General features: G+C 43.8%; 1 protein-coding gene across 1 annotated transcript in view; it reads left to right on the forward strand.

The window, feature by feature from the left end:
* Positions 1-724: 724 nt before the first annotated feature.
* SDK2 (sidekick cell adhesion molecule 2) overlaps positions 725-12,810 on the forward strand; it is a 443,151-nt gene continuing 431,065 nt past the window's right edge. Inside the window, exon 1 of the mRNA XM_070937707.1 lies at positions 725-1,287. Within this exon, the coding sequence (XP_070793808.1) occupies positions 1,206-1,287 (82 nt within the window). The 5' untranslated portion in view covers positions 725-1,205. The remainder of the gene's footprint in view (positions 1,288-12,810) is intronic.

Genomic DNA, 12,810 nt, shown 5'->3' on the forward strand with positions numbered 1-12,810 from the left:
CACGTATGGATGCTCCCCTTAACAACCGCTCTGCTGAGCAACGACGGCAGAGCGGACGGGCGGCGTGTCTGCCTTCGCGGAGCGCGCGTCGGGCGCTGTTGCCGACGTGGGCCACTAGGTGGCAATGCCGGCCTCTCTCTTTCTCCGCCTATCCCTGGCTGAGGTTGCCGCCGCTCCTGGCTCTGCTGATCCTGGCTCACTCCGCTGCCGAGGCAGGAGCGGGAGGGTAGCAAACGAAGCGCGCCCGCCGGAGAAGCCCGGAGTCTCCTACCCTGGAGAGAGAGAGAGAGAGAGAGAGAGAGACGCCCGGGGCGGCTGTCTTCCAAACCCAGGCTGGCTCGCCTTCGGGATGTTGGAGAGAGGCGAGAGCGAAGCAGCCCGCTGCCTCCCGCCATGAGAATCGCTCGGGAGGCGAGTTGAGGAGGATTCGGGGAGGGGAGAAAGACCCCAGACCGGATTCCCCCTCCCCAAAACTTTTCGTTCGGCCCTGAATGCCAGCCGCGGCGTTTGCCGAGAGAAAACTTCGCTCCTCCCTCTGGGATTTGGTAGGTGTGACTGTGGATCTCTCGCCGCCGCTACCCGCTCGCTCCACACGCCTCTCCTTCCCGAAGCCTCCAAGTATGTAGTGAGGAGCTCGGACCTTTGAATAATTCCATTCAGACTTCTCCCTTCCTTCCTTCCCTCCCCCCCTCCCCCTGCCTCCGCTACCGATCCACCCTGTTGAGCCTCTGCGATCCCAAGGACGCGGCGGCGGCTTCGGCGTCGCCTCCTTCTCCTTCTCCGCGGCTGCTGCCGATTCTGCCCCGCAGTGCAGGATCGTTTTCTCCTTTCTCCCTTTTCGTTTTTGGGAGGATGGCGATGTGGGGTTGATGACCGATGTCGCAGTCTCCGGTTCTTCCTCAGACTTTGGGGAAGAATTGATCGGGGAAGAGGGGTGATCGGGATTAAAATCGCCCTCTCTCCCCCCCCCCCGATTCGCTGAGCCTTCTTTTGGGAATGGAGCGAGTGTCTAAGGCGATCCGGCCAAGAAGTCAGTAAAAGTGAGAGGACGGAAGATCGCTACCCCGTCGCAAATCTTCCGGCCCATTTTGGAAGGCAAGCAGGAGCGAAACACAGGATTATAGGTGGACAGATCTTTCACAAGACCTTCCCCAAACTCCAGAAGTTCTCTTCCATCCTCAGCCTTGGTCCGCCTCTGGGAAACCATGGCCGGGATTGGCAGCTGCGGAAGGATACTGTGTGGCGCGCTCTTCGCTCTTCTGGGCATCTCTTCGGTCAAAGGCCAAGGTAATTCGAGGGGGTATGTCTGGTCACGGAGTCCCCACGGACTGTTTTTGCCTTTGTGGTTCCGTAGGGGGATTGTGGGTGGCAACACCGAGGGGGCCTAAGTTCCCGGGAGCTCCTGGATGGTAACCGACGTGATACCTGCAAATACTTCGGATGAAGGATGCGTTTGACTTTTATCAAGGAGTTAAGCGTAATGAAGTTGATCGATGCCTCCCCCCCCTCTCCCGTTTGTGATTGGTTAATGGAAGGGGCGAGGTAGATAAAAGAGATCGTGAAGACCTGGCAATTTAAGGCGACTGCCCACCCCCCCAAAAAAAAAAATTCGGTCCGATCTGTGTTTTGACGGAGGTGATGGTTGGGGGTGGGGAGGGAGGAAAGCGGTGGCGATTTGTTTTGACGATGGAGTGGCGAACGAGGAGTCGTGGGGAAGTTTTGTGCCTGGTGATTTGCAGGAATGAAATGTTTATCCAAAAGTAATCAAGAGATCAAAACAAAGTGTGGAAGAAAGAGAGAGAGAGACGAGGAGAGACAAGGAGAGAGGCAGACGCCAGACATTTAAGGAAGATAACAAGATCTTTAAAAGGAAACGGGGGCTGGGCGGCTGTTGGGGAGCAGTAAAGTAGAAAGAGCAACGCACGATGTGTATTGGTGTTTGAGTGGGTCTACACTATGTAGTGTAGACACTACAGTTATTGAAAATAACTGGAGTTCGAGTTTACAAAAAAAGATGAAACAAGACATCCCCTCAGTTCATGAGGAGAAAAAAAAGAAATCTAAAATCTGTTGTCGGATGGTATCTCGATTAGAACCAAACACAATGCAAAACTCACAGTGTGAGCTTCGGAAGACTTAATCCGAGCAAGCGCGAAAGCGAGTTGTTTATTTTCTACTAAAATATACAGGATTGGGCTGCGCAATTTCCGAGGAAGAATTTGGCTAGGCTAAAAAAAAAAAAAATGTGTATCCTCAGGGCGGAAGGCTTTTTTTTTTCTAAAAGCCCGAACCGTGTCTCAGCCTCTGGAGAAACTCAGCGGCTTTTCCCTTCGCGAGCAGCCAAAAGGCTTCCGCGGCGGCTTTTTCCCCGAGGAAGATGCTTTGCCTTTGTTGGTGTGCTTCTGCGTGTTGGGGAGCGCGCGCGTGTGTGAGAGGAGTGAAATATCATACTATGAAAGACGGCTGCCGGCTGGGATACCGAGAACTTCCCGGGGTGCAGAAATGCAACACGTGGAGCAGCCTTTTCGAGAGGTGTAGAGGCGGAGAGAAAGACCCATTCCAGCCTCTCCCGGTGGAAAAAAAAAAAAAACTGAGGGAAAAACCGCCCGGTGCTTCTGGGAAGGGGAAGAGAGACGGGAATCTCTCGGGAAGAGAGACGCGCTCTCTCCCTTGCCAAAAATAAAGCCGCCGCCGTGGTGCTGAAAAAGGCGGGCGTGAATGAGGTTGACCTCTTTTTCTCTACCCCCCCCCCCCATCAGTGCGTTGCCTGGAGAGAAACGCATTTCAGACGCCGCTTACAGGTGGGCCGGCCTCTAAAAGCAGCCCGGAGGAGCGAAGTAGGGGGCACGCCCGAGGGGCGTCGTTGCGCCTCCGCGCCTCAGGCTTCGCTCTCTTTCTCTCTCTTTCCCGCCACCGCCTCCTCCTCCTCCTCCTCCTCCCGCGTCCCCCGCTTCACGTTAGGCTTGAAGTGATGAGCCTGGAGGATTTGGCTGGAGGAGCCAAAATAGGGGCTCTCTCTCTTTCGGAGGCATTCCGGCGGGCGGGGCTGGAGCAACCGAGACCGGCCACATTCTCTTCTCGTCCTCCCGTCCCTCCCTTGAAAGCGCCAGTATTTCATGGTCACCCATACTGTACCCGCAAACTGGAGGCTCTCCGGAGTCTTTGGGACTACAACTCTGATTATATCCCAGTTTTTGTTGTTGAGGTGCTGGGGGGTGGGGGGTGGAAAGACAGGTTGCCAAACAAATAAGACAGGGGATCGTCTTTTCCAAGTCTTTTTTTTTTTAATCCATTGTTAAAAGATCTTTTAAAGGATATGGTGACTTCCAAAAGGAAAGGGGGGTGTTATTTGATGTCCTCCAAAAGAAAAAAAAAGAAAATTGTTTAGGGGTGGGGGAAAGAAAATGAAGCGGAGATTTATTTTTTAAAAAATATTTTATTACATATGATATTCTTGGTACCCAGCATGAATCAGAAAGATTAAGTTGGCTACTTTATGGAGTTAAATTTCATTTTTACCTGACTATTGGCCACAATGAAGATTTGATTTGTATTATGGCCAATTCCTATAAGCACACTTTTTCTCTTCTCCTTTTACAGTATCAAAACCTTGGTGGTCTTAAGACTTTCTGAGGTTTCCTTGCTCTCCCCTCCTCCCTTTTTTTGAAGTCCTTTGGGCTGATCAAATATTTGGTTAGTTATCCAAATACTTGCTTTAAATAACTGGAGCAGGTTTTTACAATGTGCATATATCTCATCCAAACACCTTCCTCACTCCTCATTTTCTGTCTCTTGACCTGTCAAGATAACAATAAAGCCATGAACAGAATTTACAGTCACAAGGCAGGAGGATGGACCTGTTTGAAGCTGCAGGTGCTCACTCTTGGAGACCACAAGAGAGTTTGGAAACAAGGGAGGATCACAGGAGCTCTTTCAGGACCGAAAGTGATTAATGCATTTCCAAGGCTCCTTATTGCCTGGAAAATTTGTTACCAAAGAGATGTTTGGTAGACATGGTAGAGATGCAAAATGATACACAACTTCTTCCTTGATCCTCAATTCCGGGGGGGGGGGGGAGGGGGAGAGAGAGAGAGAGAGAGAGAGAGAGAATGTGGATAAGAAGGATGGCAGAAGTCTCAATGAATGAAAATACATGATTGGATTTGTAAGCCATGTGCTGTTTTTATTCTATTGAATGATTGTATTTTGCTGCATTATCTGTTTTCTTATTATATGATTATATAGATTTAATGTAGTTATCCACTCCAATGAGATGATATAGAACATATCTTCCAGCAAACAATAATTTTACCAGTCATTTGGCAGAGTTACCAGATCTAGGCTTCAAAAATCTGGACAGCCACGTAGATGGCAGTTGGATTTTTCTGTATTTCGCTGCTATCTAAGGATCCTCAGATGTTTGCATCCCAGTCCTGGGGGGAAGATCAGGTAAATTCATATATTAGTTGCTAAAATCTTTCCTCTCTTCTCGTCCCCTCCCAAATCACCAACCACTGTATTTGATACCTTTCTGTCCATTTTTCTTCTCCCTAGAGCTGGCTGGAGCCTTGTTATCAGTAGTGTGAGTCAAATAAAGTATGTCATTGAGAAAAGGTCGTTGGAGACTATCCTTCCATGACAGCCCATGAGTTGGTAAATGCCACAAACTACCTCAGGACCTACTGATAAGCTAATTGCCTCTGGAATGCTCTTATGCTGTGCAGACTATTTTCAGCTACTTCTGTTATCTGAATGAGATACATAAATAGACTCCTTCTCTAAGCAGAGACCATTGATTTGGTTGCACTAACCAGTGAAGCCTCTTGGAAACATCATATGATGTGAAAAGGCAAGAGGAGGAGATGGAGAATGCTTTTATTTTATGGCATACTTTGGGGATGCAAAAGAGTTTCTCTTGTGCAGTTGTTTGGAGATATCCTCTTACCTTTGTAGTGTTTGCATCATTTATATCTGTTGGGAATGAAGAATAGTTCTATAAGAATATTATATCTATGCCCATATTGTGCTGAACATTCACAGAAAGGGGGACCAGCAATTGTAATTATACTATTTGCATTTCCCCTATTCCTTAATAACTTCCCAGAATATACCTCTCTGACTTCTGAGGAAAAGGTCCAGGAGTGAAATGTAAAATCTGTTACTACTGGTTCTGTGGGCGTGGCTTGGTGGTGGTGGGGATAATGTGACTGGGTGGGCGTGGCCAACTTTTTTTTTTTAACTTTTCAAAGCATTTTTTCTAATGCTTTGAAAAGCCTCTGCCGATCAGGCAACTCAGCTGGGATCGTCACAGACTTTTCAAAGCATTTTTTTTACCACCTCTTCGGCCAAGAGGTTGCAGAAAAAAATGCTTTGAAAAGCCTCTGATGATCCCAGCTAAGCCGCACGATCATCAGAGGCTTTTTTTTTAACTTTTAAAAGCATTTTTTCGTTGGAAGAGGTTGTAGAAAAAATGCTTTTAAAAGTTAAAAAAAAAAGCCTCTGATGATTGTGCGGCTCATCTGGGCATGGTGGGGGGCAGGCACAGGGATTTTTGCTACTGGTTCTCCGAACCACCCGCCGCCATCGCTAGCAGATTGGGCGATCCGGTCCGAACCGGGAGCTTTTCACCCCTGAAAAGGTCCCATTTTAGCAATAGTACTTAGACTTATATACCACTTTCAGCCCTCTCTAAGCAGTTTACAGAGTCAGCATATTGCCCCTAACAGTCTGGGTCCTCATTTTGCCTTGCAAATAATGTCAAAAAATATGTAGTTTTAGAATGCCTAGCCATCTCTGTTCAGTATCTTTGTGATATTTTGGGAGCGTAGATGCCAAAATAAGAATTAACACATTGTTTCACATCTACTAAGATAATTCAATAATGTCACCAGAGTTTTAAGGGACATGTTATTTAAGAGCAGAAGAACCAACTTTGGTTTCTACTGGTCACTTTCCTATGTGTTAATATTAGTTTGACCTGTAGAAAATAGCAGGTGATAATACTTATCTCCAAGTTATGAACAGCTTTACCTGCTGATTTAATAAGTTGATCTTCAGAAGGAAACTGGAGAAAATATGACCATTGTTTTCAGGCAACAAACCTGCATGTCAGTACATCTCCAATTTAATAAAATATCAGATGGAAGAAAATGAGGTTGGGTGGGTGGGGGGAATTCTGCCTGAGATTTTGGAGGGCTAGAGTCATAGGAGACAATATTGAACTAAGTAGGCAAATAGTCTGACTTAGTATAGCACATTTATTAGGTTGTTTATAGCATGCTAGTCCACAAACAATGTTTATCTAAACATCTAAATAAACATCTAAACAATGTATCTAAACATCTATATAAACCATATGCAGTGCGAATCTAAATAAACATCTAAAAGTGTACATATGGTGCATTCACACTGTGTTGCAGATATGAAAGGAAAGGCTCAGTGGAGGAGATTAAATTTTTCATACTCAACATCCCGCGTACAAAAAATGAATCTTACCAAGCATAGGTATTGGCCAGGGTTCAGGCCTGTATTTTGGCAATAAGGTATCAGATTAAGAGAAGATCCTATCTTTCCCCGTGCTTTTTGTGCTCTCCCCCTCTCCTTATTTTAATGACAAGTTATTATTTTATCCCTTTTAATGTTTACTGGCTTTAATATTTGTAAGCCACCCAGAGTCACCTCTAGACAAGATGTGCGGCACATAAATTTAATAAATAAATATTTCTCTTCCCTTATTCTGTTGGGGAAGTGGGTGTTGCCACCTGAGTCCTGTCTGGCTATTAAACCATTTTGTAACGTTTTTGTAACAAAAGCACTCAAATTTATCAAAATGTTGACTCCTTGTGGATGGGGTCCAGTGGGCTGACCAAAGAACATTTAGCCATGTTATCTGGGATTCTTTGGGACCTATGCATTCTGATAAAGAGGACAGGAAATCAGCACCCTATCTGGTTTCCACCATCTGTGTTCTTGGCTCCTGGCTCCTTCAGAGAACAAGGCGAGGTATAGCTGGCTGGTTCTGGGAGATTATCAATTCTTATTTGGGAGAGAGAGGGTGACTGCATTAGACCTGCAAGAGGCACTAAAGAGATTTTCCCTCAGTCTTCCGCATATCAATCCTTTCCCATTTGTTGAACGTCTATGTAAAATCATTGGCAGAGGTCATCCATCAGCCTGAGATGCAATATTGTCAATACGCAATGATACCTAGTTATATATCACGATTCCAGACAGTGTCAGAGATGGAATAGAAGTCTTGTCCTGGTTTTTGGACTGTCTGAGCCTAGATGCAATGAGAGGCTGAAATTAAATCTAAGCCATATAGAGTTACTATATGTCCATTTAGATTTTCAGAGTATTGCAAAGTTGGGTCTCAGTAGAGTGGCACTAACTCTGAGAAAGAACATCTGTGACCTGGGAGAACTCCTGAGTCATTGGATGGGCAGCAGGGCTTTTGTCCAGCTTTGGCTAGTGCAGCCCCTATCTAGAACACAAGGCTCTTGCAAACTGATGTCCTCATTCCTTCTGAATAAAACTATAACAGTACTCAGTAAGAGTGCATGGATCTGTCTGAAAACCACCTGGGAATTATAATTGATGTCAACTAATGGTATTTACCAGGAGCACATTACACCCATAGTTTGCACATACATGGGTTACTAGTGACCTATGGATATGATTCAAAGTGCTGGTTTGACCTACTATGTCCTACTGTATATGGATTGTTGCCCAAGTATCTATAATATCTACTTGTTCTGATCTAGGCTTCCTGAGTCATTAAAACACAGGAGTAGTCCCAAAAACCTCTTTTATTGCTGTTCATTCACAGATGAGTTCCAATTAGTTATAAAGAGTCCTTCAGAATAATCACCCACCTTTATCTTCCTTGATACACTGCCTAAGACCTAATTGGCAAAGCCACATGGAGTCCAGAATCAAACAGAGCTTCAGGCTTTAAGCTGAACCGAATGAATAAACATTGCTTCCTGCAAAGGCCCACATGCCTTTACTCCTCTTTTAAGTCTTATGGGAGGGGGCCAATCATCTCCCAGCCCTACTCCCGAGTTGTCCCCTTTTGTTTTAGCTGTTCTTGCCTTCTGGCAGCTCTGCGCATGCACACACTGGGAACAGGCTCCCCCTGTTCCTCTGCCTCACTGAGGTCTGATTCTGGATGCTCTGGAGGCAGCACATACCTCCCAGGTGGCCCTTTCTCTGCTTCTGATGCAGAGCCCTCGTCCGAGCCTTCCCCAGACTCCAGGATTGGCCCATGGTCTTCCCCAGCCTCCTCATTGTCTGACTCTGCTGCCAGCTTCGCAGGCTGCTGGCGGACCACAACACTACTACTACCTGAATAGGGAGTCCAATACATCTCTCTGATTGGAAGAAGAGTATTCTACTTCCATGAAGAAACAAAAACTATGAGGCATAATATTTTTAGTCAATGCTCCAAACTTGTAGAATGGCATCTACTTGGAATTAAGCCTTGTTCCATCCCTTCTAATCTTCTGGAAACTGATGAAAGGCCTCTGAAGAGTTTTTGGAGAATAATTTATTATTGCCATCCTTACTTTATCTTGAATTTTCTTAAATTGATTTATTAATTTTATTTGATGTTTGATTTGATTATAATTGTATTTTTATTATTACCAGTACTGTAACTAAGTTAGTATTTTCAAATTTTGATTATTGTTTTTCATCTGTTTATATTTATTATGGACATTCTGTTTATGGATGGTTTTTGTAAAGCGCCATGAGTCTATATTAATTCTGGCAGTATTCCAGTAGAATGAGTGAATGAATGAATGAATGAATGAATGAATGAATGAATGAATGAATGAATTATTAATGAATGAAATCCCTGATAACTAAAATAGCTGTCTGAAATTGTAGAAAAAATGAAAGTATAGAAAATTGCTGTCAATTAGCATAGATATTCCTGAACTAAATAGACCTAATGGTGTGAGCAAATCAAAGGCAATTGAAAACATCCTATTTCTCCTTTGAAATAATGTTGGTAAGAGGTATTTTTCTTACTTGGGTAAAGTTGATTCTCTTTCCTATTAACACCACAGTGAGGTTAAAAAAATGGTTCAGTTCCTATTTTACAGCTGGAAGAACAGTGTGGGACAGTGAGATCCTGATTGCTGCAACATGAAGCTGCTCAGGTAATGTTTATTGAAGACACGTCCTCACTAAGCAGCCTCAATTTTATCACCAACCAACCTGTTGCTGAGGCAGACTAAGGTTGGCTTCAGGCGATCCAGCATGAAGTGACATGTCAGCAGCAGACTTTCCATATAGACAGTCTAGAGTGCGTGGACAAGGAATCCTGAGGTGCTGCTGTCAGGAGCAGTCATCTGTGGAGTTCCATCCTGGCTTCTGTGCCTCTCTCCCTCAGTGATGTTTTGACTGCAAGAGACCAGCTTCAGTAGCCATTTTCTTTTTTGAACAGCTTGCTCAACCAGTGATCTGAGAGGACAGTTGCTGTCTCAAAGAAGAGTCCAGACAACTTTGCAAAGCTGTAAAACTGGCTAGCCAATTCCTCTCTCAATGTCTGTCATTGAAAGTATAACTGAAAGGACTCGCCTCTAGTTCTTCAGTAGGTTGTGTGGCAGGAAAATTCCCTTTGCAGGGGCTATTGCTCCCAAGAACACTCTGGTTTCTCTTCCAGCCATGGCTAAAACTAAAAAGTTTGTATTAATCAGCCCTAACTGATGTGGCAGGGCTTGAAATTGTTGGAGCGTCTTTTGGTTTTTGTTTTGCTTTAGTTTTAAAATCAGAATCCTTTTACCGAAGGTGAAATGAGATGCTTTCTTCTGCCTGCAGCTGGATGCAACTTTAACTGCTTCATTGAACCCTCTTCCTCCCCAAAGTAATAAATGTAGGACAACAGATGGGAAATACAGTCGGTTGAAAGTTCTTTTTTGTCTTGACTTCAGAGCGCCTTACCCAAGGCCATTCTGAAGTCTCTGCAAGTGCCAAGAAAACTGTTGCTTGTTTTGCGCCTATTCATTCTCTAAGAAATAAATCTATCTTTTTGACCTTTCCCCCCCCCCCCCATCCACTCCTTATCTATCAAGAGGTAACACTTCAGACTGCACAGAACCCTTATTGTGCTTGTTCGGAATGTGCTATTCTTGGAAGTGCAGGGGAACCATTTTCCTCCTTGATTTTCCAAAGAGAGGCGGAATTGCAATGGAGGTGGTGGAGGAAAGAGAGAGACAGAGAGAAGCCAAGAGAGAGGCAGACGTTCAAAGTTCAGGTTTTAACTGCTTTTATAGGGCCAGAAAGAATAGGACGGTTTCCAACAAGAAATTTGACAATGGGAAACCATGTATGATATGCCATGCACTAAATAAATAAATGGGAAACCACTGGCAAGGTAGAAATAAGCAACCTGTTGTTCTTCAGAGGCTTTAGACTGAATCTTGATTGGCTCCAGACAACATAGCCAACAGCATTATTTATTGTAGTTTACTAAATATGGAGAGCAACAGCTTGTTGATCTGTAGCTCAGTAAGTCTGGGAACTGTCTAACTTTCACTGCCATCTATTATATTTTGGCATGAAAATGTTGTTCAAAAACCAATATCACATTTTGGCTTAACTCCAGTTTTCTGTAATATCCGAAGTGTGGTTAACTATGCTTAATTTCAACAATTCAAATTCAAACTATGTTTAATGAAGCTGGATTGCTTAGTATAGTCAGTTCCACATTGGTATTAAATGGCAAGATGTAGTTCTAAAAAGTGAATAAACAAAATCGGGGCATGGGAGCTCAAAAGAAGGGCATGTTGAAGGTTGCATTTATCAAACAGCCCAACTGGTAAATTTGCAGTATCACTAAGCCATAATAACCTAATCACATAGGCTGATTACCACAGTGTGATATACTAAATGTAGCCATCAAATTTATTTATCATTCAAGTATTGTGTATCATGTGAATATAGTGCGGTTTTCCCCAGCCTGGAATTCGCCAGATGTGTTGAGCTTCAGCTTCCAATCTACCGGATATGAATTACAGGAATCAATTCTAGCTTGTCTACAAGCACCAGGCATAACATCCAAATCCCGCAACCGTTTGTACAACCAAAAACTCTTAACACATATTTACATGTACAAATATGTGCTTGCAGTCATAAGTCAAATAAACGTGCAGCCCAATTTTTGAGTAATTTAGTCAGAAGAAACAAATGTTACCATATTTAGTATTCACAGTTCTCTCAGGCAAATTTGCAAATAAATCTAGTAACCCAATTCCTATATTTCTGTCAGAGAGATTCACAAGGAACTGGTTCTGAAATATCCTTATAGCAACTCTTAAGCTTTTTCAGAAAGAACCTACCATAGTTAGGACTTTGGAGTTTTTGTAAATGTCTATAAAATGAAGCTTCAGTTATTCTTAAATAAGCAAGAACTGTAGGTTTAAGGGGTGGAGAACATATGATAAAAGAGATTTAAGCAGAGTAAGTAGCATGATAGCTGCTGCTTGGCCATGTGCTGCAACACTTTAGTACAATGAACGCTTTTGATTCCTTCACTATGAAAGCTACATCTTCTGTAGGAATTGTACTCCAGTTGCTGTGTGTGCTGCCCCCCTCCAGGTTGCAGGGAAAAGCTGCTTGAGGATTCTCTCAGCTGATAATGAGTGTTTGAATTACAATCGCTTTTAATGAGTTTGATGCTGTTGAGGAACAATATTTATGCCAGAAAGGAGCCTTGCAAAGAAATAAAGGCCTTCCTTTGATGAGTTTGGTAGGGAACCCAGAAGACAAGAAAGAGAAGCAGAGAGAAAGGCAGAACGGCGAATGTGCTACAGTATTTTGTTCCATTCCAGTGACCTTTGCACTGTAAGTGCTTCAGCATCTGCTTGCAGTTGCTCTCAGAATAAAATGTCTATTCCTCACTCAGGTATGGATCACTTTCCACACATGGCTATTAAGTTTCCAATTATGACTCACCCTGTTTCTATATTTCAGCTCAAAGGTGGGTATGCATGGAGCACTTAGTCCTCTGAAATTGCACCGCCAACATTCAGCAGCAAAATGGCCAAATTTCAGAGCAAAGACCGAGATATATTAAGCAGTGCCTTGCTAGAAGTGAAATGTCAGCAGAATGATCAAGAGAGGGCCTGTTGCAGCGCCCTTCCCAAAGAACATGAGGTGAGGAGGATTAGGAAGTAGGCCTTCTCAGAGGCAGCCCCTATTCTGTGGAATATTCTCCCCACCACCCCCAGTATGAATGACCCCCCCAAGCAAGATAAAGCACTTTTGATCTAATGTGCATTTGATTCCAAGATAAATTAATTCAAAGGAAAGGCTGTCTGCGGTGTTTAATTATAATTATTAGTTTAAATTTATTGCCCGCCCAACTCCAATAGACTCTTTTCATACTGCTTATACTAATTGTTCATACTGTTTCATAATCGTTTGCTCATTTGTATTGTAACCACGTTATTACTTTAATTTGTGCTGAGTTTTTATATTGTTGTCTTTGACCTTGTGGTGTTCTGCCCAGAGTTTGCCAGGTTTTTGTTATAAACATTATAAAATAAAATACTGCAATGAATGGCTGTAGCTGTTTGAAAGTTCAGGAGGCTGACTCAGCCCTCAAATGTTGCCTTCCTTTGCTTTGCCTCCTACAGTGCTACCCCCCGCCCCCTTTTGGGAACATCATTCTATGATTATGGAAGAGTCTCTAGTTCTTTCCCTGTGGTTTAGAATATCCAAGGCACACATAACAGCCTACTTCCTCTTCTCTAAATTTATAGCTGCTCAAACACTGATGAAGGCAAAGCCTTCTCAATGCCC

Source organism: Pituophis catenifer, unplaced genomic scaffold (assembly GCF_029215685.1).
Source record: "Pituophis catenifer annectens isolate HBS135680 unplaced genomic scaffold, rPitCat1.0.hap2 SCAF_2, whole genome shotgun sequence".
In the NCBI taxonomy this organism is placed as follows: Eukaryota; Metazoa; Chordata; class Lepidosauria; order Squamata; family Colubridae; genus Pituophis; species Pituophis catenifer.